The sequence below is a fragment of the Hesperophylax consimilis genome, chromosome 3 (genome assembly GCF_061612785.1).
Source record: "Hesperophylax consimilis isolate HC1 chromosome 3, BYU_Hcon_1.0, whole genome shotgun sequence".
NCBI classification, from domain to species: Eukaryota; Metazoa; Arthropoda; class Insecta; order Trichoptera; family Limnephilidae; genus Hesperophylax; species Hesperophylax consimilis.
In genome coordinates this window covers 13,350,259-13,378,024 of record NC_142838.1, presented here as the reverse complement: position 1 = coordinate 13,378,024, position 27,766 = coordinate 13,350,259, and the positions used below count along the sequence as shown (strand labels likewise).

General features: G+C 34.1%; 3 protein-coding genes across 5 annotated transcripts in view; 1 reads left to right on the top strand and 2 right to left on the bottom strand.

The window, feature by feature from the left end:
- The window catches only part of hpo (serine/threonine-protein kinase hippo), a 37,832-nt gene extending 29,568 nt beyond the window's left edge, over positions 1–8,264 (bottom strand). Inside the window, exon 1 of the mRNA XM_089648428.1 lies at positions 8,076–8,264. Within this exon, the coding sequence (XP_089504554.1) occupies positions 8,076–8,089 (14 nt within the window). The 5' untranslated portion in view covers positions 8,090–8,264. The remainder of the gene's footprint in view (positions 1–8,075) is intronic.
- A 1,968-nt stretch (positions 8,265–10,232) lies between these two features.
- On the top strand, positions 10,233–12,953 carry Bug22 (cilia- and flagella-associated protein 20). The gene is made up of 2 exons (XM_089650894.1): positions 10,233–10,653; positions 11,651–12,953. Exons 1-2 carry the CDS (start codon positions 10,378–10,380, stop codon positions 11,966–11,968), a joined length of 594 nt encoding a protein of 197 aa, XP_089507020.1. The 5' UTR covers positions 10,233–10,377; the 3' UTR covers positions 11,969–12,953.
- A 3,952-nt stretch (positions 12,954–16,905) lies between these two features.
- The window catches only part of LOC149424987 (double-stranded RNA-binding protein Staufen homolog 2-like), a 31,168-nt gene continuing 20,307 nt past the window's right edge, over positions 16,906–27,766 (bottom strand). For 2 of the 3 annotated variants that reach the window (XM_089648397.1, XM_089648415.1), the window contains exons 12-15: positions 26,191–26,295; positions 19,945–20,132; positions 19,321–19,499; positions 16,906–18,791 (exon numbers count right to left, since the gene is read on the bottom strand). In XM_089648397.1, coding sequence (XP_089504523.1) covers positions 18,728–18,791; positions 19,321–19,499; positions 19,945–20,132; positions 26,191–26,295 — 536 coding nt within the window. In that variant the 3' untranslated portion in view covers positions 16,906–18,727. The remainder of the gene's footprint in view (positions 18,792–19,320; positions 19,500–19,944; positions 20,133–26,190; positions 26,296–27,766) is intronic. The other variant, XM_089648406.1, reaches the window with a different exon arrangement.

Here is a 27,766-nt window from a genome sequence, read left to right as displayed (position 1 = left end):
TGTAGTTGTGCAATACATACATTTACAACACAAATACAAATCATTTATATTTTTCCGAGCAATTTGCCTACTAGAACGCTGAAATTAGCTAGAGACCGAGTACTAACTTAAAAATATTTTTTTTATTAAAACGTTTCAATAATTTTAGAATTATTTATAAGGACGGGTTGTTTCGGAGAAATAAAACAATTCTTCAAATTTCAAAGTTAAAGTTCTATGAAAGATTTTTTTCAAGTTCTGTTATTATTTCAGTTCTGTCAAGCAACTAGCCTATAATGATATAATAACAGAGCTTGATTAGGACTTTCACAGAACCCGAAAATGAACGTTGAAATTTGATGAATTGTTCAAATTCTCCGAAACAACCCGTCCAAGTTTAAAATATTCAAAGCACGAAATTTACGTTGAGGTGTTTCAAACCCTAATTATATTAATTTGAGATCACCAAATCGACGATTTTTGATATTTGAACAGTCTCAGAACGCCGATTCTCGGCCCGTTTCAGTTTTTGGTCAATTTATGATCAGCCTTCAAGTAATCTTGGCAGCTAATGCAATTTGATCAAGAGCTAAAACGGGTCAGTAGGCGTTCAACGGGGAACGTTCAAATGTAAAAAAAATCAAAATGGCGCTGATTGTTGATTTGATGGTCATAAAATGTGACGAGAATTTGAAACCCCCATCTTATTCATCTTGGCACTTCCAACTATTCGATTGTTCTAAAATTCACGGTAAATACCGACGTAAGCGCCATTTATGCACGCTAAGGGCCAGTTTTTTCAGAACACTTTTAAACAATTTATCAAATTTCCAAGATTATATTCAAGTCCTGTGGAAGTTCTATTAAGTTATGTGAAACAACTGGCCCTAAACTGACATATCACTTTAGCAAAAATCGCATGGTAACGGGATAAAACACAATTAACAAACTGAACATAATAATGAGTTGGGTAAGTTAGGTTAGGATTGTTGTTTGTTATTTTTCTTAAATGTCATGGAACCGAATCTCATAGCTCTCGTGCGAAGCGAAGCGAGAGCGCCAACTCCTGAGTAAAAAAAACGTTTCGGCGAATATTATTTTACTCCCCGTCTGAATGCGGCTTGTGGAACTCGAACAGTGGAATGTATTTTACAAGAAAATTGTCAATATTGATTTTACGAAGTCACAACCGAAATAAGATGCGCATTTTTATCATAATATTATTTGTACTCGGATAAGAAAATCGGGAAAAAGGTAAATCAGTTCATGATTTACATTTTTTTACGAATCAAGTGTGAAATAAATCAAAAGATTGAAGAGAAGATTTATGGGAACAGAATTTAATAAAAATAATATTTCATTGGTAGAATGTTACATTACCGGGAAAATTAGGTGAAGTCGATCGGGCGGGGTGCAGTCATCAAATTTAATATTTTTTGCAACAACTATACCAGTACTGCCAAAGATATTAGAAGAACGAGATGTGCTATGCGCAGTTCGTACTGAGTGGAATTGTTTTGCCGAGTGTCGCCGGTTTTGTTCACCAATACTACTGCACACCTTCGCTTGCGCTAAGGTATCCGCACTAATACATAGAACAGATTTCTGTGCGTACACGTCCCGATACCGTTCAAAGTACCCTAATTAGGTAGTACTCCGGCTACGGTCCGGCGGCCAACATAGCATATCTCGTTCTTCTAATATCTTTGAGTACTGCCGACGATTGGAATCTATAGTAAGATAGGTGTTCAAAAGAACACAAGTAAAATAAATCAGATAGTACCTAATGATACGTATACATACGCGAGCAGAACTGCTGAACTGAACCTTAACTTATGAAACGTTGTTCCTTTCCCGTGATTCGTGGCTCGGTTAGCAAATGTATACGTACCACTATAAAAAAGCGGAATTCTAGGAAGCAATTTGGTGTGTCGTAGGTGAGAAAAGGTTGCGGAGCACTGCTCTACAACACTCAAGAAGAACTGCATATCATAATGCCTGTATTCCATCAAAAACTTCTTCTAAAACACATCGAAGGGGAGAATCAAAGTAATGTTAGCGGCAATTTTTGTCGGAACCTATTTAACATGTCAGTGATGATGCGGACTACGGGGGGGTTCGATTTAGTTCAAGTTTATCCTTTGTATGCTCTGTAGCTGAAATGGAATCGCAGCGTTTCTGCCGCTCTTTCTATTACACAGGCCGTTTGTGAGAACAATGGAGAGGTTATAAGTTACAACGGAGCTATCAGCGGTACGCCTGCACCATTGAATGACGAATCAACGAATTGTGACAGTGTTTTATTTTGTGGATCGAGAATTCATATTGGACAATATTTTTGTTACAGTTACACACTCCATTTTCCAGCAGGGTTAATCAGAGAGGATTGACCGTCACGAAAATCTGTCTTGACACAAATTTCTTGATTAATTCACACTCATTCATCGTCTCATACATTCTGTTGAAAATAATGCAGAAGATTCCCAACTAATCCGAGCCCGTGGTACTATGGCATCCCCAATTTTCAGTATGTTGTGAAGCGGAAAGAAGTGGGGAGAGGAAGGTTATGAGAGAGAGGGAGGATAGGAATGACGAAGTACAGTAAAGAAAGATAGGTTAGGTGCATAAAAGTGCGTAGTTACGGAGTTTGATGCACTGTTAACAATAGACAACAAGGAAAATGAACAAGGTACAGAGTGGGCACACACACAGGGACAAGGTACTCAGTACTCACCGCGCAAGGCCGTGAACTGCTGAGAATTCTCCGGCGATGAAACACAATTAAGGCGATGCACTACGTCGTGTAACATTTTAAATTGATCCGCTATCAATAACAATCCTTACGTAGATGGCGATAAGATTTAAATTCCCGCTCAACGCCATCGGCCTATTTTGATTTATGCAAGAAAAAAACATGGCCAAAAAGTGCCTTTTATTTTATTTTGTGGATGTTCAGGCATAAATATTTATTTTTTTTTCGATCATTTTATAAATAACTTAATTTTCCATATTATACAATAAAATTATGAACGAAAATGGGTTCGTAAGTAGGAGATTTTGAACTTTAAAGCAGTTTTCATAGGCCTTATACATTATTTTTTTCTAGGCTTATAAAAAGATTTATCTAAAAAATACTCGATTATTTCAAAGGCCAAGATGTATTATGCTCGCATAATACATCTTTAGCATCTGAAACATTTCTAGGCGACCAAATTTTCAAACCAAAAACACATGATTTTGCATTACTACGTATGGCATCGCCTTAATGCGGGTCATTCAAGTGCTACAGATATTATATTCAATAGGGTATTTACATTGTTTTTATTTCTTCGAAAAAATTAAGAGAAGTTTCTTAATTATCATGGTTTAAAATGGGCCATTTTTTGCCGCCAAAACGATGTGACTTCGGCGACGTAGTCACGACAGGCGACATGGATAACAGCCGTCTTACCTGACATTGGGGTTTCTATGTTATAATGAGTTGTAGCCAGTCGGAATGTGCGGTTTTAGATCGATTTTGGAATCAATAATTACTAGTGGACCCCGCAATGCTTCGCTATTGTCTTCCTCGGGCGTCTCCGACTTCTTACACCATTCACTACTGTATACCACAATGTTACTGAAAATAAACTACATTACATCGATTTTAATTCGACTCCGTATCTCATTCCGGTGCAGCAATATTGCGTTAAGTATTCCACGGGCGTTCCAGACTTTTCTACCATTCAAACCACTCTAAGCACTACAGGCACTAATAAGAACAAACTTTTAAAATTTCAGGGATATATATATACACCTTTTCGAGTTTTGCGAGCGCCAACATACGCAGGCTGATTTTTTTTATATACATATAAAAATGAATAAAAAAATTAAAATTACATATTTTTAGTGCAATAATCATAATCAGAAAAATAGACTAAAAATATTCCACACATCATATAGTTTGTGAAAAACCCCATTATAGTAGAACAATTTCAAGCGAAAAAATTTTACAAGAGTTCGGTTCTAACGTTTTTTGTGCGATATTTAGATTTCATCTTCCACTTAAGAGGAAGCTACAAGCCAAAAATGTGTATATTCTTGTTATACCTTATATTGTAGGTAATAGGAATTAAAATCGCTTGACAAACGGAGTCTAGAAACGTTCGATTTCAAGCAAAAAACTGGTTTTAATTTATTTTGTAAATAATTTTATAAGAAAGCAAAAAAGTTAATCAAGTGAAACTGTCACAGGTCACAGATAATCTTAGCTATAATACTATATCTTTTAAAAGTTGTTTCCTTTACGCGTTCATACCTATTGAAAAAAAAATTTTTTTAGTAGTTTACATTTTTTTTTTTATCGTGTTATTTACATTTTCATTTGTATTCTGCTCAAGCGAAACGATAGGAAAACCTTCAATTTATCTAAAAAATATTTTAGGTATTTATAATTTACACCAATTCGTTATAAAGATTAATCAAAATAGTGATTTAGCATTAAGCTTCGCCTTAATACAAAATATATCTTCACTACATACTCGGCATCGCCTGAAATTTAAATTATTTTTGTTACTGGACAATTAAAAATGTGGAACAATGTTGATAGTTAAAAGGAAATTTCAAAGCTTCATAGATCGTGATGGAAATTGTAAGCTGATAAATGGTGAAATGACCTAGAAATATTAGACATAAAAAGATGTGCAAATTTCAAACTGGTTATATTTACATCACTAGCATTATGAATATTTAAATTAATCACAGCGCCCTCCATTTTAGTCTACTTTATTTTCTAAATGTATATCAAGCAATTGCAACATTTTAAAAACTGGAACTGATGATAAGTTAAGATAATTATTCAAATTAAAAAAAAAAACAAAAAAAATTCATTCAAGCGATTAATAGGTACATTTATTTTTATTCTATATTTGAAATGTGCGTCCACTCCCCTTGGCTTACTTTTGAAGGGAAGAATTTGGGAAGTGGAAATAATAATTTTTCAAATACAGCTAAATAGTTTGCTAGACTACAAGGAAATTATATTTTTTTTAATCCCTACCAAACTTTTTCAGTTTCACGTAGGCAAGTCAAGTTACATCCCGTGATTTTTCATAAGTAACAACTGGATTATAAGAAAATACTACCGTGTTAAAAATGTAAGGCCCTGAAAAGAATGCAAGGCTGCTGTAAGTGTAATGTTAAGATTAAGAAAGGGACGCCTAGATGGTTAGGCATGTAGAGCAGATGAACAAATAAAAGAATGCAAGGAGAAGTTAATGGAAGAAGAAGTCCGGGACGCCCAAGGAAGAAATTACCCGATCAAATTAATCAAATATTGAGTCGTGTCAAGAATCAGAATAACAGAAGACTGTATGAGAAGATACGTGAATGTGAACAAAGCAAGGAGACTATAGCAAAACAGAGATGTGAGGTGGTCCATCCTCCTTGCCTATTACTGAGGCGTAATGGTTAGTTAGTGTGTACAGCAAAATGTAATATAAATGATATCACAAAAAATTTAAGCATTTCATATTATTTAGATGGCCGAGTAATCAATAGCATCGCATTGTGACAACAATAAACAATGTACACACCTTTTCACCGTGATCTGTCATTGGTTAGAAAACGAAGCCCGGCAATCGCTCCTCTGGAAAACCGTGTGTGCACAAATAACAAGAATTTTTTCCCGCCGACAAACCGATTGTGGGCTGGTGGCATTGGAATTTCGCCCTAGCTGGATTTTTTTTCTAGATATGCTATCTAAACCTATATGTCATGAGAAAGTGCTTAAATTTTTTTAACTGAATCGCTTGCGCTTGAAATACTAAGTTAATTTTTGATTTCATGCATTTAGTTCCTCGAAAAGGGTCTGGTGTTCCAAAGGTTAAATAATTATTTATCTTTAAAAATACATACTTTATTTATTGAGGTGCCTTGGTTAATTGTGATTTTGAATTTTAAAACACTTCATTTGTGAATTCAATCACTCCCCAGGTGCAGTTGTTATTTTGGGGCACTGTCCTTTTGTTTTAATGGTATAAAAGATTATTAAATATAAATTTTACATCAACGTAATTCGAAAAATAAATAATGTAGAAAAAAATATTTATTAATAGTATTGAGGTTTTCCTTAGGGGCAATTCTCACTCATAGGAAAATTTTATACTACGTACTTGTATATGTAGTTCTAATCAGTTGGGTTCTTGTGCAGCATCATTACTTAATTTAATATTGTTTTTAATTGAAGATTGACTGAATCTCTGTTAAACCATCGGCCTATTTGCTGTCACATTGGGGCAGCTGCATCGACCAAGTTGTTATTATATTGATGGGTATTATGGGCAGCTGCAATAATGCATTGCATCAATGAAACACTCTAAAAGTGCTGAATAACATAGATAATAATATTGAATTTTATATTGAAAACTATAGTATTTTTTGGGAAATCATTTTAAAACCTAAATTGATTTGTTGATGGGTTTAATTTGGACAATTCTTTGTTGTGTTGGGATCTCTCAAACGCTCTTGATGTTTTAGAAATATATTGCATACAGAGTATCAGTATGAACTGTTGTAACATACAGGTATACATACAGTAATCTACTTCCATTCAACATAGCTTCTGACTTAAGATCTAGTAACTATGGGCAAAGGAAAAAATATATTAATACCTACACATTGGCTTTCTAAATCGGCCATTAGTATAAATAAACTTAATCTATGAATCAGACAGGAAATGGTTCAAACATGCGTGAATAATTATCTAACTTTGAAAATTAAATTAAAAAAATACATTGTATATTTAAATTATTTTAAGTTTTGCGCACTCTCTTAATATGTTGAATTTAACAATCTGAATAACCATTTACCAGTAACTTAATAAAGATAATGATGGTGATTTATTTTAGGGTAGACGCAGACTACTGACTAAACGATTGATCGATAATTCAGTTCGATCAGGCTGTTATCCAATATTCTGCCGATTGCTACATAGGCATAAGCTGCACTTGGATTGGACCATGGCACCATTATCAAATTTCAAAGCTAATATTCAAGTTTTGTGGAAGTTCTATTATGATCCAAGTATTGTTAAATATCCGGCCCATTATGAAATATAAACAGAACTTAAATAGAAATTAAATTGAATTTTAACCTTTAAATTTGAATTGTTCAAATTCTGTAAAATAAACCAACCTCAATGTCATATCAAAAGGCAAAACTTACAATGGGCTTTCATCCTGATAGGCAATTATCAAATTACAACTTAGGGCAACTCTATACTGGTACTGATAACCTTTGACGGTGTACAAATAAAACATACATTGTTGTTTAAGGTTTCAATTCTACCGTGAGATCTATCATATAGAGCGTTCATTAGGTTTCCTACTCAGTTCAAAATATGTCATAATATCTGAACAAAGGATTATTCGTGGCGGCTAGCCTTATGTTTTTAATGATAATATTGCGATTGCAATGGGTTGTCAACATTTCAGAGGTTATGTTTAAGAAGACATGATATCAGGAATAAATACATTAGACATGTGAACCTAAGCTGTCAAACTATTAGTTTTTAATGCAAATCTATATTTTAAATTAATGTAATGTCTAACAAAGCAGCATAATTTGCACACATGCTTTCTGAAACAAATTGTCTTATTACTGACATTATTTGACTATACAGTGTAATGTAAGTTTTATATTTCACGGTGCAACAAAAATTTTATGCAATTATAAATAAAAATGAAGAGTTTTGACTTCCTTTATTAAATATATTGGCAGACAGAAAAGTTCTTAACAAAAGAATATTCAAAATAGTGAGATGTTTACTATAGCAAGATACATATTTTGCAAGATAATTATTATGGTTAAAACAAAAAACCCGTATACAGTTATAAAATGTTATTATAAAAATAGTTTTGTAAAAATCATGTAGACGTACAATATAGTTTACACAAAACCTAATAAAACAGAGTTCCAATAATATGTACATGAGATAATGATAAAGCATTCATTAAATATTTAATAACATTGTAACAAATCTGCAGTATTTCACTTGAAATAAGTTATAAATGAATGTCAACATAAGCAAAAAGAATACGTATGTATCATAAACTAACCTTTTGGACGACATTGCCGGTTTTCAATTGAACAAACAGTAAATCACTACAAATATTGCAATTACACTAATTTCATTGCGGAACTATAGATTTGCTTTAATAAAATTAAAATTAAGCGGCACTTTACTATGTCCCCGCCTCCATGATTCTCAGATGGCAAAATTGACATGAATAGGATTTCAGTTTTTCTTGTTTCGTTGCAAACATCCGACTGCTACAGACAAACAGACCAAAAAAAGTTTTCTTGTTATTGTTTATGGTTTTATTATTGCACTTCGTTATTGCGTATATTATGCGATTTTTAGTTAAGAGATAGAGATAGAACTGAAGAAGACTCAATTTTTTATAAAATTACCCAAGATCCCTAATTGTTCAATTATGGGCCTGCCGTTTTACAGAACTTGAATATTAAGTTTAAAATTTTATGAGTTGTTCAAGTTCTGAGAAACAACTGACCCTTAGTAAAAAAAGTTAGCTTAATGGAAATAACATCAGAAAGTGCAGTTGCTTTTAAGTTCACTAATGCCTGAAACAACGGCCTTTATTAAAAAAAGGCGCCACTTATAATGAGCAAGCAACTAAAATTTTGACCCATGATTAACTAAAAGTTATTTTATTATAAATGTTCCGGTAAGATAAAAATCCTTTGTTTGATTCCCAGTTAAGACCGTTACATTTTTATTTTCTGTCTCTTGTGCTGTTTCATCCACGTTCATTTAGATTTATTAACATTATCTTCTTCTTTTTCGATAAATGTTATTATTTTTACATAACATTTAGTTTATTTTACATTAACACATTCATCGGAAACCTGCGTAAAACTTTCTAAATCAAAGCCACACAGACATAATATTGGATGCAATTTTTATAAAATATAACGATGGCCCTTCAAACAAATGTACACCAGAATAATTTAAAAACTGACAATATAAACGAATGATCAGTGTGATTTGTGAGATGGTAAGAGAATAATAGAATATTTTTCAATGTAACATAATCAGTATCCTTTAAGGTGGAAATACATTATTAAAACCCGACGCGACCCGATCAAACGCGATGCGTGTTGAGTCGAATCAAATGTATTGTTTTCTATAGACCAGAATCACACTATGAACATCCGACGCGACGCCATGCGCGCACACGCCACCCGATCCAGACGTGCCAGGTCGGTGTGTTGCCCATGGTGGGGGTAAACACGCTACCCGACGCGGCCTGCGCAGTATGTTTCTAGACAACTCCCGACGCCACGCGTCAGTCGTTGGAGAACTGTCACAGAGCATATAAGGAATTTATGCCAATTTAATATTATTTTTGCATTTATTTAGCGAAATGACCGACGAACAATTAATTGAGTTGGTAAAACGATATCCTGTTATATATGACATGAGTTTAGCTATATACAGGGATCTTATGTTATCTTATCTTTCTTGTGTAGTGTATGTCACTTTGAATAAATTCGTGTATTTCTTCAAATTGTGTTTTAGTAACCCGAAAATACATATGAAATCTTTCATTATCTTCAAGTAAGTCTGGATACAGAGTATGATATTCACCACACATACTTCTCCTTTGATTTATTTCATGAACCCAGTAACGCCTAGTTATTCTCTTTTTCTTGAGTCGTTTAAGTATCATATATGTACCCATAATTTGCATCAAAGTCTTCATCTGACTCGTTATTTATTAAATCCATAGTACAAAACCATTTACTTCCACTGCTGTTAGCTAACTGCATGCTAACTGTATTCAGAAATTGCTAGTATGTCGTGGCGTCGCGTGTTGGTAATGTGCACGGTGCACATCGGGTGTCGAGACGTGGCGTCGCGTTGCGTTTTAATAATGTGTTTCCTCCTTTATACTCGCTAAGAAAGATATTTACATCCGTCAAGTTGCTCCCTGGTAGGAATCCTAGCAAAAAAATTCTGGTGATAGCGTTACGAAAAAATACTGATATATCGGAATTAGTGACAACAAAAATCCTCACTATCATCAGAAATGTGGACCGTGGGATCGAGAGTGATTTATTTATGATGGGATCTATCATCAACACGGGAACAGTGAATTATTCTTCAAATAAAATTTCTTTTGGGTGTAAACACTTTCTTCGGGTGAGTTGTTTATTTATGGTGGTATTCATGATTGTCGGGTTGGTAATGCTTCTAGCCGGCTGCTCATTTCTTTCAAATTTTTGTTTACTGTGTTGTCAAAATAGACCATGTCGTGGGAAATTATCGATGTAACCTTACCTTAGTAACTGAATGAGTAATTTAATTAATATTTATCTTTGATTATCATACAAAAAATGTTCAAAAATACTTTCCAATCGGGATTTTTATCCATATTGTACAGCATCGGAAGTAAGCCCTTACAGATATGGGACAAGAAAGTTCGCAATGGACACATTAAAAGGATTACCGATAATGATATACAGAGCCTTGTATTAGAAATAGTAGGAACAAATGTCAGCACAACATATATCACATGTCCGGCAGACCCAAAGAAGACCCTCGGTATAAAATTACCCTTCTTGGTTATGATAATAAAAAACTTGAAGAAATACTATACCTTTGAAGTTCAAGTAAGTGTATTATTTTTACCCTCTACTAGAGTTAATTAATTCATATATGGCCTCGCTTACATTCATTGTGACATACGGTAATGAAGCATAACAATGTGTTGGCCCTGCCAGTTTACTCACCGTTACTTGAAGGTTACTCTCTACATCATACAGATACCTACTGATTATTTGACATCCTCACAAGCTTTCTACTGTGAAAGGAATTTAACCGAGTCAACCAATATTACCTATTAAAGCAATAATTTTTCTCAAATTTGCAGAATCAATGCTTTTACATTATTCTCTATACATATTACTAAAGACGGGTTGGTTCACAGAATTTGAACCATAATGAATGAATTATTCATAAAATCTCAGCACTGTCAAATAAACGACCAATGATACAGAACTTTTGTAGTACTTAAATTTTATCTTTTAAATTTGATGAATTTTTCATATTCCGTGAAACTTATCCTAAATAATCACCTTTTTTCTATGCATTCTTACATGCCCAGTGAGAGATCATACATGACAGCGTCGTTCTAGTATCTCCTGTCTTTTTCATTTTCAAACGAAATGCGCGAGAAGGAATAGGATTAATATAGATGGCGTCCATACGAGCTCTCGCTGGGACTAGTTAACTACATCATTATACTTTTATATTTATTTATTTAACATCAAAACATAACAAGAATATAAATATACAGAGTATTCAAGGCAACGTTAGATATATAAGAACAGTAATAGAAATAATGTATAATGCCACAATATTAAAGAGACAATAATATTAGATATATTTAAGTTGGACATTGGCCCTACGAAAGACCCCTGTGGAGTCTTTCCTATGGGAAACGTCTCCATTCCTGTTGTTTCCCTCCTTACCTTATGTCTAAGGCTGCGGTGTTAACCTCCTCTCCGTTTCACCTAATAAAATTAGACTTCCCAACTTGGTTCTGCAGGTTTGTTAAAGAAAAGTTCTGGTGGTGTATGCACCTTCACCATTCTGTTTCTTCCTTAGGTACTTGATGATAAAAATGTGAGGAGACGCTTCCGCGCCAGCAATTACCAGTCGACTACCAGAGTAAAGCCGTTCATCTGCACCATGCCCATGAGGCTGGACGAAGGATGGAACCAGATCCAGTTCAATCTTGCTGACTTCACCCGGAGAGCTTATGGAACCAACTATGTGGAAACCCTGAGGGTGCAGATACATGCCAACTGCCGGATAAGAAGGGTCTACTTCTCCGACAGACTCTATTCTGAAGATGAACTGCCCGCAGAGTTCAAGCTATTCCTCCCTATTCAAAATAAATCAAAGGCAGCCGTGGCCACTTAGCGCACAACAAACTTTCGACAAAAAATATTATTGTGTTTTGAATTATTTATTTTTTCGACAGCATCTTCACTTTTTGCACATTTCTACTAAAACTACCTTCAATAACTAATATCGATTTAATTTGCTCTTTATAATGCTGCCACGTATCTGAAGGTTATGTAAGATTTATGTACAAAGATAGTTCATAATGTTATTTTAAACAGTGAAGGGTAATTATGAAATTTTAAATTTCTCTGGTGGAATTGTTTGTAGGAATGCTATTGGCTTAGTGTGAGTAAGAACGTCGTCCCACGGGTAGGTAAGCATTCAACATAAAGCGAGTGTCGTAAGACCCTGCGCAGACTGCAGCGCAGTTCAGTTCAGTTTGGAACTTTTCTGCAAAGGGTCTAATGTTGCGTATACATTTACGTACCGAAACGAACGAAGCAACTGCTGCTGCTTTGTTCCTTTCCCCTAATTCGAGGCTCGGCTTGCATTTCGGTTCACAAATGTACACGCAGCATTACAGCATTTGGTTTATGTGAATTGCTTACCGACCCGAGGGACAAGAGGCTTACAGTTTGTTTGCTGATTCACAACTCACAGCTCAATAAGTGTGTAACAGCCACTAATACACCTGAACAATGATACATACATCTAGTACAATCCTCACACCAAGCTGATTGCATCTTTGCATGGAAAAATTCTACACATAATGGATGTTTATTTTAAACATGCACTTTATTATGTAAAAAAAGGGAATATTGCAAAAATTCGAGTACAATGAAAGTAAACTTTAAAATATAAGAACTAAATTAAAAGGGGCATACTAAACAATATTTTGTATTGTACCAGTGCCTTTTTGTTCCTCTACTGTGAGGAAAATTTCCTTTAAAGTTGCAAGAAAATAAATTATGACGGTACCAGGTGAATTAACTTAAATATTATAATTAAAATTGTGTAACAAATATTTTCTTTAGGAATTATCTTCTGATATAAATAAAAGATTACGAAAACCAATGTACATTATTTTTAAGAAGATTTATATCTCGTTGAAAGAGCCCAAAGCGATAAGAAACTGTTCTGTGCCTAAATGAGTAGCACGCTACTTCTTAAAAATATATTACGTATTATATACTTATTAACGATATATAATTAATCATTAAAGAAGAAGATAATACTAATACATCTAATTAAAACATGAAACGGAACAAGACAAAGAAAAATAAAAAGGTTACAGTTTCCCAGTTGAGGCAGTTACCTTTTTTATTTTCTGTATCACTCATAATATTATTAATTCTGAATTTGGAATATGAGATTGATAAAAATGGCGTAAAATAGTTAGGTCCCAATGGCCCAGTGGTTAGAGACCTGAGTTCGATTTCTAGTTGAGAATGTTATCTTTTTGTTTTTCTTTGTCTTGTTCTGTTTCGTTTAGATTTATTAGTATTACCTTCTTCTTCATTGATCAATATAACCTTTAAAAGTAAAAATAAATAGTATTGTATATAAGTGCTGTGGGCGCGGGACCGAGATGAGTGGAGGAAGACTCTTGAGGAGGCCAAGACCCACCAGGGGTTGTAGAGCCAAAAGTGATGATATAAGTGCTGTTCAGACGCATAATACATATATTGTCTTGACAGGGAGACCTGATTTGAAGAGTTTTACCATAAGTTGTAGTCTAATCTTTAAAGTGTTCAAGTGTAATGGTTTGCATCATGCATTGTTTATTTAACCCCTCCGACTTTTCGCGAACTTGAAGCTAAAATGTCTTTATCGAAATGTCAATTTCACGAAAACGTTGTGTTATTACCGCCTCACAATCAAAGCTCTATAAATGAAACATTACTGAACGGAGCCGAATAGTAAAAACTGTTTTAGAAAGGTTACAAAATAGGCTTTCAAATTGTTGTATCATAAATAAATATTAACATTTGTAAATATTTAAATTTAGAATGGAAACATGAAAAAATTGTAAAAATGACTCACCTGTAATGTTTTATGTAAAAACGATACTAAAATCACGGATAATGTAAAAAAAAAACACTTATTTCATTGTACAAATGTACAATAAACAATTCTGTCACTTCACTTTTTGACCATTTCATACAAAATATATTTTTAAAAAAATAATTAAACTTGCGAGGCGGGTCGGCACGTCAAACGGCTTTCTTGGCGTCGTTTTACGATTTGGCGGGTAAAATTTGCTTCCACTGAGTAGGTCTTTTTACGGGTTTCTATGGATAACTTTGAATAGAGATGTGAAGCTTCATTTAATACGAATATTCTACTTTTTGTTTTAGGGATGTCACTAGAAGAATAACGGAGTTATGACGATTTTTGTGGAAACACACGCGTTGACGTGTAAACACGCTTATTGTACTTGACTGCTATCGTTATTTTATCGTGTATATCTGCTTACGTTGCTGACCGGTTAACATTAATTATAGCGTAATGAACTAAAACGCCAAGTGTGATTATACTTGAGTAAATTTGGTGACATTGTTGTTCGTTAACGGTATAGGTATCCGTCCTCTCCACTACCGCCGCAGTGCGTGGTGCCCAGTGACATAACTGTTATCATAGTACTTCTTACTAGCGCAGATAAATCAAGGCTGTGAAAATTTTTGCTTTTCAATAACCATTTCCAAAATCGATGTGTAAGCATATATTTCTCTGGCAAAGGACACAGTTAACTTATTGACCAACATTTTCACGGACCCTAATAATAAATTAACCAAAGGACATATCGCCAAAATAATTCTTAGAATATTAAGAACAATTGGCTGTTAATGGCGAATTAAAAGCTCATAAAAAATTATTGTCGGCTGCATCTATAGGTATTCCTCCATCTTCTGATGCCCAAATATATATAGACCACTACCGCGAAGTTGAAACTATGCGGAGAAGATTTCCTGGTGCCAACATGATTTTGATTGGAGACTACAATCTACCTAATATTGTATGGGACATAGATAACAACAAAACTTATGGCACAGACAATTTTTTTAAGTCTCCGGCAGTTAAACTGTGTATACAATGTTACCTCTTGTCTTTTCGAACTAGTATTTACCAATTCTTCTTTTGTAAAAGTATTCGCATCTGCTCATACTATTATTCTAAACGATAAGTATCACCCCCCCTAACAATTAAAGGTTACAGTTCAATAACAATAAAAAATCCATCAGCATTAACAAAATCGAACTTTTTCAAAGCAGATTTTAATCAAATTACTCGTCTTTTATCTTCTGCTGATTTGAACTTTTTGGATCTTGGAGAAAACATCAATGAAATGGTATACATATAAATTTTACTTAATTCTAACCCTTACCACTCCATCATTTTTTAATATTTTTTGCCAGCCAACTCTAATTTAAATAATGGCAAAATATTAATTTATTGATAGGCAGTTACAAAAAAAATCGTTAAAAATTCATTCTGTATGATTTATTCTTCAAATAAAAAACAGTTTACAGAAAACATTATGGACTACTTATATTTTTGCATAGTAGGGTACTTTATAAAACATTCTCCAGGATGGAGACCAGGTTTTCTGGAACAGGTCTCACAAAACCACACTGTTTCGTGTGTTCCCCCTGGAATCTTTCTGTTACGGCACATAGTACAGTCTTTAGAACCTTTGTCCAGTTTGGCAATGAAGTGTTGCTTGTTTTCTAATCGTTCCTCTGCATCTAGCGTACCTGGGCGTCCCCTTTTTTCTGGATTCCCAACCAACCCTTTTATCTCTTACTAATTGAGTAATAAGCTCCTTTCGACACAATTTGAGACATCAAATCTTCTGTAAAAAATAATTGGAAGAATCCTAAAGCAATGTTTGGTCTAAGATTGTCTGGAATTCTAATTCCGGAAGTCGTAGGAGAATATGGAAACTCGGGAATCACGAAAGTTTCGGTCATTTCGTTCTAATTATTTGGCTCACTATGACTTTCGACATTTGTTGTACTGTCATCATTATCATTGTTATTTTCTGTGCTGTTAACACTATCATCATCAGGATCTTCAAAATCACAAGCAACAGGCTCGTACTCACTGTCACTTACATAAGATTCATCTTCCAAAAACACTTGGTATTCAGATGCCATATCACGCCAAGTTCCCAGCATTTTAGTTTATGTGAATTTGCGAAGGTTATTTTATAGTAAAATAAAAACAGAAAACAGTCAAAATCTTATGGAAATGTGAATTTAAATGTTTTTTTATCGAATAATCACAAGAAACAATGTCACGTGTGAAGTTTTGCGCACGAAAATACACCGCGCGCAAGTTTTATCTTGTCGGCCGCCAGCCGACAACTGAGTTGTAGCATACAAATAGTGATGTCGGCTGGCACCTGACAAAGGTAAGTAAGGTAGTGGTAAGGGTTAAACAATGCTATTGGTATGTTTGTACCCATTTCTAAAATCACAGAGCATAATTACCCAAAATGATTAGTAAAGATCTTATCAAAATAATTGCTCACAAAGTGTATAAATCTTCAAACTATCCTAAAGATTACACTAAATTTTGTGAACTAAGAACGACTACTAAAAAGATGTCCAAGTTATGTTAACTAAAGTGCATTGATAACTGCGAAGAAATGGCGACTGCTAATCCTCAGAACATTTACAAATTTTCAAAAATGAAAAAATGAATGATAATAATGAATCTGGCATTCCCTCTAACATGTATCTTTAAATAAATATAAAATAAACTCGCTATCCGCGTCTGTCTAATTGTGCACTTAGTTCTTCTAAACTACGCAACGGATTTTGATAGGGTTTTCATTATCATTTAGAGAATTTCTTCTGGAAGGTTATACATATATATATATAGACTAAATTTCACCCACCCAAATATAAATAGGTGTTAAAAAAGTTATTCCAATAAAATTGGATACACAATTTATTTATTGCGGGCGAATGGAAGGGGTTTGTGACAAGAAGTAATTAAAACAGCAGTTATCAAGGAAGAGGTTTCAGTTTTTATTAAATCTGATGATGTATAATAACATGATATAACTTAATTTAGAAAACATCACAAAAAAAATAAACATTTTCGTAGAAGTCGACTTAAACCAAAGTAACCTTTAATAGAAATTAAGACCCATTCATCCATTGGGAACAATGGAGAATACAGGTAATCTGGCCTTCATTCATACAAACATAATTGGCTAACTAAGAAACAATAATCATTTGAATGAATTATCTATTCATTCCTACTTAACCCAAGCAAATAAAATTTATCAAAAGATAATTACAAATTATTAATGAGCAGATTTTTCATTCATGTTGTGTGATGGTTAAACATGAAAGGGTTATAAGTTGGCTCCGTAACTCGTGATGCCAAACCTTTGCAAAATGAAAGAACTGCTTGTAATGCATGCAAAATTAATACATTTGGGTAAAATAAAATAATTACATATTCATCTGCAGTTCTTCCGGCATATATTTATTTGACTAACTTTCAGCTAAATGATATTTTAATTCTAGTTGGGAAACAGCGGACCCAGACTGAACCAACTTGCACGTCAATGACCTTGATAAAATCAGTTAAATCTATCATGAGTTAATAATTAGAGCGAGAGTTAATTTACGACTACAATATTAATTACCAATGGTGTAGGACTTAAAAGTATACATTGCAAATGTACAGAGTTAAGATTTAAATTTGTCAAGTAGGTGGATGAATTATTTAATTTGATTCTAATTTGCCTATATTTTTTTATTATTTTTGACCTATGTAGCTAACTAGACTTTTGTTATTCAGTCAATGTACATGTATTATGTAGTAAATGACCAAATAAACACTGCTAGCTAGTTAGAAAACATGTTTGGTAAATATGTGCAAATTATTGGTGCAATTACATCCAACCCTGTTTTGCTGCATCTTCTAAAATAAATAGTAATGTAGATTATTTATTACACCCACAGAACAAATAATCTTCATTAATAATTTACTTGAAGCATTTAGCAAAGTGCATAGATAGTTCAGAATGCAGACAAGCCACCGCAAGAGAAGACTGGAGGTCAGCAGTCAGCGTAGTGCAATAGCTTTCCCTTGAAATACTATTACATTAACCTTAACTAATTGGTTACCAAGGTCAATTCTGTTTGTTTGGAAATTAGCAAAATCTATAATGATTTTTCCCTTTGTATATCAATGCACATATGAATTTGAATTACACTGACAACAAAACATTAATCTTAACTATATTTAATACAATAAATAACTACATATACGCTACCATGGCCGCATGGCATTCTTACCGAAACATCTCCATTGATTACAATAATCCTCTCAGAAGAGAAGCAGATAGGTTTAAATTTGAAGAAGCAAGTCCAAAGCCTTGCGAGCAGGCAGAACCGCAGATGTAATTTACTCCTTACTACTTGACTCCTTTGCTTAGCAATATGAATTAATCCTAATTATACTAGGCAAACAGTTCAACCCTCGGAGCGGAAATGATAATTTCAGTTTCTCAACAGAATAAATAACACTAAGCCAGAACACCAAGTAAGAAGCTGAGCTTTCATATTCTAAATTTCATGTGGAACAAACAAACACAATGTGTCAATAAATAATTGTTGATTTATCTCGTCAAAGCAATAAATCAAATGCGTTTGGATTAGCTAAATTTCATCAGGTTTAGTTGAGCAAAGTGAAAATAATCATTTGTGCCACTCGAAGGGTTGCATAAATTAAGAATATATATTATAAATAATAACAGTTAGACTTTTGGGCGAACAAACATTATGTTTCTAACATTCATATGGAAATGCATTATTTCGTTATGCCGTTTGCCAATAAACCACCTCTGCTCGTGTTGTGGGGGAGGTCCCGCATCCTGAATACACAAAAATACAACACTGTTAGACATAAGGTGAATAATTAGGTAGGTACAGTTACATCTTTTGAATTTCCTTTAAAGAACATAATATTGATAGAAAAATAAGAGAATGCAAGAGTCACTATTATGTAGGAGTATCCAAGAATTTTTATTTAATTTTTTTCATTATTTTTACTTTGTAAATGTAAATGCTGGCTTAAGGTGCATCTTATGGCCAAGGAATCTTCAAGAGAGGTTTTTCCGTAGTTAAACATTTCTATTTAGGGTAAAGCGTCAAAGTTTTCGTGCTGTTGTCAAGGATAGTAGAAAATAGTAAAGACGATACAAATATGCTTATACCTAACAATTGCAAGTACTGCTGCTGTCCAAGGATAGTGGAAAATAGTAAAGACAATACAAATATGCTTACACCTAACAAATGCAAGTACTGTAGCATTTTACGAAAGGGTAGCGACTCGGCGCAAGGAGTGAACCAGGTATGTCGTTATCCTTACTCAGTAAAGAATACTATATAAATAGTATTTACCCTTCTGGTGACGGGACATTCCCTGGTGTGACATTGTCCAGCCCCATCTGCGACAGGTTCTGCAGGGCGGCCAGGGCCGACTGGTCGTGGGACTGCTCCGTGGTAGGGCCCACTCCGTGGCAGATGAGCGGGGGCACCGTCGACAGGGTGACCAGGGACAGGAACTCTTCGTGGTTACCCTGCAGGAAGGACAGTTCAATATAATGACTTTTACCTTACTATAACCATCAAACAATACCTTTAGAAAGCATTTTAAAAATACTTTTTGTTTTGTTATCCGATTAGTTCAATAATTTTGACCTGTCAGTGGCCAAGTTGGGTCCCACCCAGGCATCGTGAGTTCAATTCCTCGGCTGGGAATCACCATCACGACACAAGCGATATTTTCCACTTACTTTGGTGGAAGCAGGAGATGTTCAAATATTGTCAGGTTATTCATAATCCGGGAACGTTTGTTTGAAAAAAAAAAGGTTTAGAAGCGTTTGGAGAAACAGAAAATAATGTAGGTCAAGATTCAGCAGAACTGCATTGGTACCGATCACATAGGTTTCAAAGCCGTGATGTGTAGTTTTCAAGTTCAGGAATAGGTTAATTTAAGTAGAAGTGAGGATAAGATAAGTTTACCTTGGGAAACTCGGTGAACTGCACCCGGAAACCGAGAAGCTTGGCCAGGTACAGCAGCTGGTCCTTTGGGCGGATGACCTGGCTAGCGACCGGGGGCCCCTGGAGAGGAGAGGAGGGGGCCACACCACTGCTGGTGGAACTCACCACCGAGCTGGAGATGGGCTGGGCCAGAGACGGCGAAGAACCTGCTAATGAGATTGGCAAGATATAATCCAGCATGTTCTAGGTCAGTAACTTCAAATACATGGCGACTAAAATATATAATAACCTACATGACAAAATAAAACATAAAAAATCTAAAAAAATTTAAAAACTTCATCATCAACAAAGGTTGTGCAATAATTAGTCAACTCACACAAATCTACATTAACCTGTAAGGCTAATTTGTTAGCTTTTTGTAAAAGGGTTTAAAGGTTTCAAACGCAATTTGAAGAACAATGATGAAACTTTCTGAATTTTTATTTTTATGAAACAACAAAAAACGTGAGGTGACAATAACATTTGTTTGTAATACATTTGTCTAATAAAATGCGTGGGTTTTGATTTATTTTTTTGTTATCAGTAATTTTAGTTACAAAAAACGTAAAGTGAGCCATTTTTAAATTTTTCTATGTTCACTTTGTACAAATGTGTACAACGCAATTATTGTACCACACATAAATTACTGTAGCAGCATTCTATTCTTATCCAACGACGGTTTAATGAAACAAATGACAATTCTGCAAAATAGAGCAATGAGAACCATATTGAAGAAAAATAGATACACAAAAATTAAGAACATGTTGAAGGAGTTAAATATCTTGTCATTAAACAAATTATTTACTTTAATACCATATTTTTAATCTACAAGATAATCAATGGCCATACGTCTAGTGAATTCATAAGAAAAATCAATAAACTACAGAACAAACACACACATGAGACAAGGAAAAGAAATGAATTGAGACTCCCCTTAAGGAAAAAAAACACAAGAGTCAAAAGTCATTGATGTACGGAGCGTTGAAGATATTTGGAGAGCTACCAGAAGAAAACATAAAAACATTTAAAATTAAATTACGAAAATATGTGATTGATTCATTTTAAACGTGTTACTATAATTATATGTATATAAGGATTGTATTAGGACATAGATAACTATGTACCTACTTAAAATACCGCAATAAACAATAAACTTTAAAAAATTTTACATTTCAAAAATTATATTAAAAAATTTGAAAGCGTATTTTATCACCTTTCAAAAACAGTTTTTAGTTTTCGGATACATTCAGAAATATTCCATTTATTTGGATTTTATTGCAAAGCGGAAATACTCCAACCTTCTGTCAAAATATGGCAGAGGCCTGAGAAGTCAAAAGTTGTCTAATCCCATTATTGTTACCAATACCAACCTGATTTAATTCGGTCAAATATTTTTAATAAAATAAAATATAAATTTAAACTACCGAAGAATATATTGTTAAAATATAATATTTGTAAGCTAGCCCGTCTCGAGACAGGATATCTCTAGTGAGACAGGCACAGTATAAAACATAGATTTACCAAAGTAAATAATAATAATATCATTGAAGAAGATAATAATAAACCTAAACGAAGCATGAAACAGAACAAGACCCAGAAAAATAAAAAGACAACGGTCAAACAAATAAATAAACCACTAAAAAGAAAAGAGAAAATGTTATTCCTGATAGAATGATTGCAACCCTCAGCCATGAAAAAAAACACAAAGAAGAAAAAAGAAAATGCACTATAAAATGTCATTAGCTTGGTTCTGAGCAAGACATAGACAAGTGCTAACCAGTATCAAGCAATGGTCGAATACTAATGAAAATGTCTATATATTTTTATAGTCGCAAACGATTTCATATACTTTATTTTGCCAGCTAAATTATTTATTTGATAGTTGGTAATGTGTGTTGTGCATTAGAGATGAGAAGGTTCTGCGTATTGCCGGAGGCCTAGGAGGACTAGGTACCGGGTGCTATGGCGGATGCCGGGATGCACGGTTGCTGCTCCGAACTCGGTCTCGGACCAGGACCAGCACCAGGACTCGGACCTATGCACCTTTTATTTAAAAAAGGTATATGTATAAAACATGGCTACATGCAGTGGCGGCTCTTCTACTGAGGTCTTTTGGTCAATGATCTCCCAAATTATGCTGCAATAGTATTAATATAAGAAAAAGATTTAACAAACTACCCGATTATTATTTAGTTTTAGTATTCGTACCTATTCATAAGGTAATAGCGGGTTCCAGTGCCATCTTGCGTCCAAATAAGAAGCTACTGTATGTACCTATCACAGGTCACTTCAAGTTTTGTCCCCAAGCTATTTTCATTCTTTCTCTTTGCTATACAGACAAAGGAGGTAAACACTATCATGTCTGTCGTATGCTAAGGAATTTTCAGACATGACTGCGGTGAGATAGAGATATCTACGACCTAAGACTATTAAGGTATTATACTAGAGGGAGATGTGAAAAAATGTCAGTTGAAAGTTTTTTGTGTGATAAATGATAACCATCTATAACTTGAATATTAGTTCGCAAAATTATGTTCATCATTGTTGACTTAATTAATTAATTAAGTCATCATTCTTAATTCTTTTTAATTGCAACAAAAATATCAGGACTGAGTCATTTAGATACTCGCTTATACCTAGATTGCATGCAGTTGGCAATGTTTTCTCAGAAGTAGTAGATGTGTTCAACTGCATGGAATATAGTTATAAGAAGGCTATAATAACATACCTCAAACACAATAATCAACATGATAATATTCTTCTGCTTGGCTCCTTGATATCTTATAGTGTTAACTAACATATAAATTATTATTTCTTATTTATAAGTATCACTGAATCGCTGACTTGTTAATGCCAAGTTGCGACGCCTACTCAGCTATTCCAAGTACATTTCATTAACAATAAGTCACCTCACCACATATCATACTTCGACTTATGGCAGGTCTTATACAAACCTAGTATAAAGTAGTTCAACTATTGTTACACTGGTATATATTTCTTTTGAATTATGCATTGTCTTACTGCACTTATATTAATAACTGCATCACTTGCAATAGTTTTTTTGTTTAAAAATAATTGTTCTTTAATTTATTGCTATTATTATCCTGTTTACCACTGTACGCTTGTAATTCGACTATCACTGTATTGTAAAAGCCATTATATGGCGTTTGAATAAGTAAATACATAAATTTGCATGGAATAATTTAAAATGTCAAATTCTTTGGATACCATATTGAAAGAAATCGCAAACAGTTCAAATAAAGTGACAATTAGTTTATGTTACAAGAGAGAAAAATAAAGAGGTTGAAAACAAAACTTAGAATTATTATCAATGCATTTGCGGGTGTAATAAAATGAATGTATGGCTAGCGCCACACTTGACGGAAATTCCGTCGCGTAACTTCCGCGACGGAACGCCAATACATGTAATTGCATATAAATTACAAATAGCGGGCACACTACGCGGAAGATCGGTCGTTCCGTCGCGGACAATCCGTCGCTCCGTGGCGGACCGCCGACACTCGCGTCTGTTCCGTCCTCCGCGCGCCGATCTTCCGTCGGCGGAAGATCGGCAAAGTCGCATTCCAAGTGTTTGTATGCATCGCGCCACATTTGGCGGATAACACGCGGCGGCGACGGACGCACAGGATGTTCAACACTGAAAGATTTATTATCGAAGTGCAAAATAGAGTTTGCCTTTGGGAGAGATATAGCCGTTCTAAGTTTTGTATTTTGCTTGGTAATATAGTCCTTCGTTAAATTCAGCAATACATCAAATGATTGTATGGACATTCGATAATATTCGAATACTTTATCTGGATAATTTCTTAGTTGCATATACAAGGTATGAAATTGCCCAATTTCTAGTCGAAGAGTATTTATGGGATGAACCCAATATTTACGCTTTCTTTTTCTTTCTTCTTCTAATGCCTCATAAATAGCTATCACTTCTATCGGATCCATTACGACCACGCTGTATAAGCGTTGGAAGTCGACTGATAATCCGCCACTGAATATTCAGTGTGGCTGCAACGTAACCAACGGATTGACTCCAGCGGAATTTCCGCGACGGAATTTCCGTCAAGTGTGGTGCTAGCCTATAGGTACTTTTCCTTTTATTGTTTACTTTTTAAGTTTACTTATAAACAATGGACTGAGTTTTGAATTAGTAATTAAAAAAAACTTTTAATAGGAAAACATCTTTAAAAGAAAACAATTTTTTTAAATTATTTATATGTGTAAATAATCTTAAATTAAACAATATTGTACTACTGGCTTCAGAATAATAGGTGGGTACCGGCAAATTAATTACATTTTTTTTTTAAAAGAAAGACAAACATTCCCGGGTTACGAATAACCTGACAATATTTGAAAATCTCTTACTACCACCACAGTAAGCGGAAAATGTTGCTTGTGTTGTGATGGAGGACTTAGCCAGCCGAGGTATTGAACAAGCTACACCTGGGTGGGACCCAAACGCGATGTCAACTCGGCCACCGACCGGTCATACATACATCGGCTTTTTTATTATATTCACTATGCATTAGCAATATGTATTAAGATTTCGGTGACTGGATAAATCATCAAAATGATAATTCATCACATCTTTAAAAAGTTATATAAAGTCATGGAAAGTGATGAAACAAAAACTTTATTAACTGGGTTAAGTAGGTTAGGTTAGGATAGGTTTAAATTTTTTTTTTTCATCGTTTCTTTTGATTTTATATCACTTTTTAAAGGTGTGTTGAATTGTCAATGTGTTGATTTATCATGGAACCAACATTTCATATTCATTTTTTTCAATTGACATTCCACTTCTGGACCCCTAGAGCCACCTCTGGCTACATGCATTACATTCCCAAGAGTTACTTTTAAAATTAGTTTTTACAATCACTCAAATATTTGTTGCTGGTATTGAATACTAAGTCCGTGTCAGTCGATATAATTATTAAATTATAAAGAAATCCATAATCGCATATAACACTAATATTATTGAACAATAAAGAAAACTTTCACTCACCGTAAAATCCATAAACAGAAACGACCGCTAATATAAGCAAAGACTGACATGTCACCACTCACTACCCACTGAGAACTGGAAAGGATGCGGGGGGACGCAGGTACCGGGAAGCTACACTGCGAGCGCTGGGTACAAATGAAGAGGCATTCGGGTCCGAGTCCGGGTCCCAATTCTTTGGGAGTGGTTGATTTGGAAAAGGAGTAGGAGAGGGATCCGCTTCCCGCAAAGGCCTCGATTTCAAGAACTCATTCAGGCTGAACCTACACATCGCTACTGTGCATCTGGATGAAGCTATTGTCAATAGATCTATTTGTATAATATAATATGGGCATGAGCCTAGTTTGGTGATATTTGAATAGAGGAAATTAAGAAAAACAAAGTGTAGAAATCTTCGTTACAGTAGAACCCCGTTAATTCGAAAAAACGAGTAATTCCAAATTTTCACCAAAAACATATTTTCATTCTAAATGGTTTTTTAATTCGAAATCTGTAATTCGAAATTTATTTGTCCGCGTACGAAAATTTGTTTGTGTAATTCGAAAAATTTCGATTTTTGCGAAAATAAATCATAGAATTTCATAAATCTGAATCTAAGACAGCCGTGGCGGTAAAACGCCGAAAAAAATATATTTATGTGGTTTTACATGATCCTAATTAGTTTTATTATTTATTTAAATCTGAATCGATTAAAACTGGAATGTCATATTTTTACGAATTTATTTAGAATATCTGAATTTAAAGGGCCGGCCACGACGGAAATCTGCCGAGAAAATTCGATTTACGTGTAAATATTTCATATTTTTACAAATTTATTCCAAAAATACTTTCCGAATTTGAAGGGGCAGCCGAGCAACTCGATTTTTGGTTTTTTTTTCTTCATATAGGTACTTTCAAATTACATGGGAATTAGTTTATTCGAAATTTGATGTCCAATGGTTTTCGAATTAATGAGGTTCCACTGTATTTATCTTCCTTATTGTGCAGACACCAAATGGTGACAAAAACTATTGTTTGTATATATTATCTTCTGTCATCTGAAGGACTAACTATCTGTATTTTATTTATGGGAGGGAGAGAGACTACCTACTCTAATTTTAAAGTTATAGCGTGTTGAATATAGGTGACCGAGCTTCCCAAGTTTGGAGTTTCCCAATATGGGAATTTTCCAAAGCCATTTTTTAAACAAGGATATGTTAATAATTATTTACCAGTTCTGTGATTGTGTTCTTGCTTAGCCAGGGCGTCTGCCGTCGGTGAGTTTCCAACGCGCAATAATTCTTTGGCAATTTTTGCTGTAGTTTGTGCATTCACACCTGAAAAATAATAATAAAACAAATTGTTTAATTTTTTTTATTTGGTAACTTAATTACAAAATCCGATGTATCTTTGATCCCGAGAGTCTCAATTCATGAAAGGTTGACTAGTAGGAGAAGAGTTCCACACAGTTGCACCGGGCTGCAGCCTGCAGGGTAAAGATTGCACCAATGATAACCATCCTCCGATAGCAGAGGGCACCAGAAAAAGAAAGAATAAGAGGAAAGAGACACATACCTTCTTCATCTATTGATAACAAAGCAGCATGAAAATAAAAAAAGGCATTCATTAAAAAAATCTATTCTACTATCAATTTTTTTTACAGGCAATCTCGGACTTTGAAATTTTAACTCCAGAGGCCTCAGCATATTATGTAAGAAGATCGGAGTATCTCCGCTTTACAATAAAATCCAAATATGTAAATGGAATATTTCTCAACTTATCCGAAAACTGTTTTTAAAAGGTGATGAAATACATTTTCAAATTATATTATTAGATGAAATATTAAAATTTTGTGAATTTAAATTTTGTGTAACAAAAAAATGTATGAAAAAACGCTTGTTTTATTAGAAAAATGTATTAATTAAGTGCAAACATTAAGGTGACCTCACTTTTTTTGTTGTTGCAAAAATCACGAATGTGTTGAAGTTTTTTTCAATTTGCGATAGGAAACATTGGTTTCATAAAGGTGCACATTTTAATTCTTCTGTGGTTAATTTCTAGATTTTAATATAAAGCATGATGTTTTCTCTTTCTAACACCGTTCTAGCACAGCAGTAAAAGAGACACAATGATTTCTGTGAGACTATATGAGTTCTTCCCAAAAGTAAACAAATTAGCTTTTAATCCAGCAGGACTAGGAGGGTAGCGCAATCCCAGTCTGAATGAGTGCACCCTCCCTTCTGTGAACATCGTGGAGGCACTAGAGAACCTTGCTAGTTGCATAAGTTGCTGCATGCGTTGTTGTAGCACACCCTCAGCTTGTCCCATTGCGCTACTGGATATTGTGTCCACAGTTCCGACGTGTATAGGACAGTGCAGTATTTCTTAAAGAGCACTTTTCTAACACTAGCCTTGAGAGGGTTCCGGTCCTTATACGGATTGTTCTCCTTTTTCGTTCCATATCTTCTTATTTATTTATTTAAGTAGAAAAAACAGATCCAGACAGTAATTAAAAGAAAATTTTATAAAACAATAACTTGAGAATTTGCCTGCATCCTAACTATTTCTCACGGATTGACTTGGTAGATAACAATTTCAAATATTTTTTACATGTAAATAGAGAAAAAGCATATAAGAAAACTATTTTGTACACAGAAAATGCTCAATGTCAAATAAAAGTGTACAAATATTTTTTTATGCAAGGTTGATAAATCATAATTAATATTGGACACGAGTTTGTTTAAAAAAAGTACTTAGAATATAGTGAATGAAGTATGTACAAATTTTCTTTTTTTTTTAGGAAAACAA

What these genes read in the sequence shown, in the direction of transcription:
- Bug22 (XM_089650894.1), top strand. Translation starts at nt 10,378, where the DNA reads ATGTTCAAAAATACTTTCCAATCGGGATTTTTATCCATATTGTACAGC. An exon ending in ACTATACCTTTGAAGTTCAA is followed by an intron (nt 10,654 to 11,650) that starts GTAAGTGTATTA and finishes TTTCTTCCTTAG; the next exon opens with GTACTTGATGATAAAAATGT.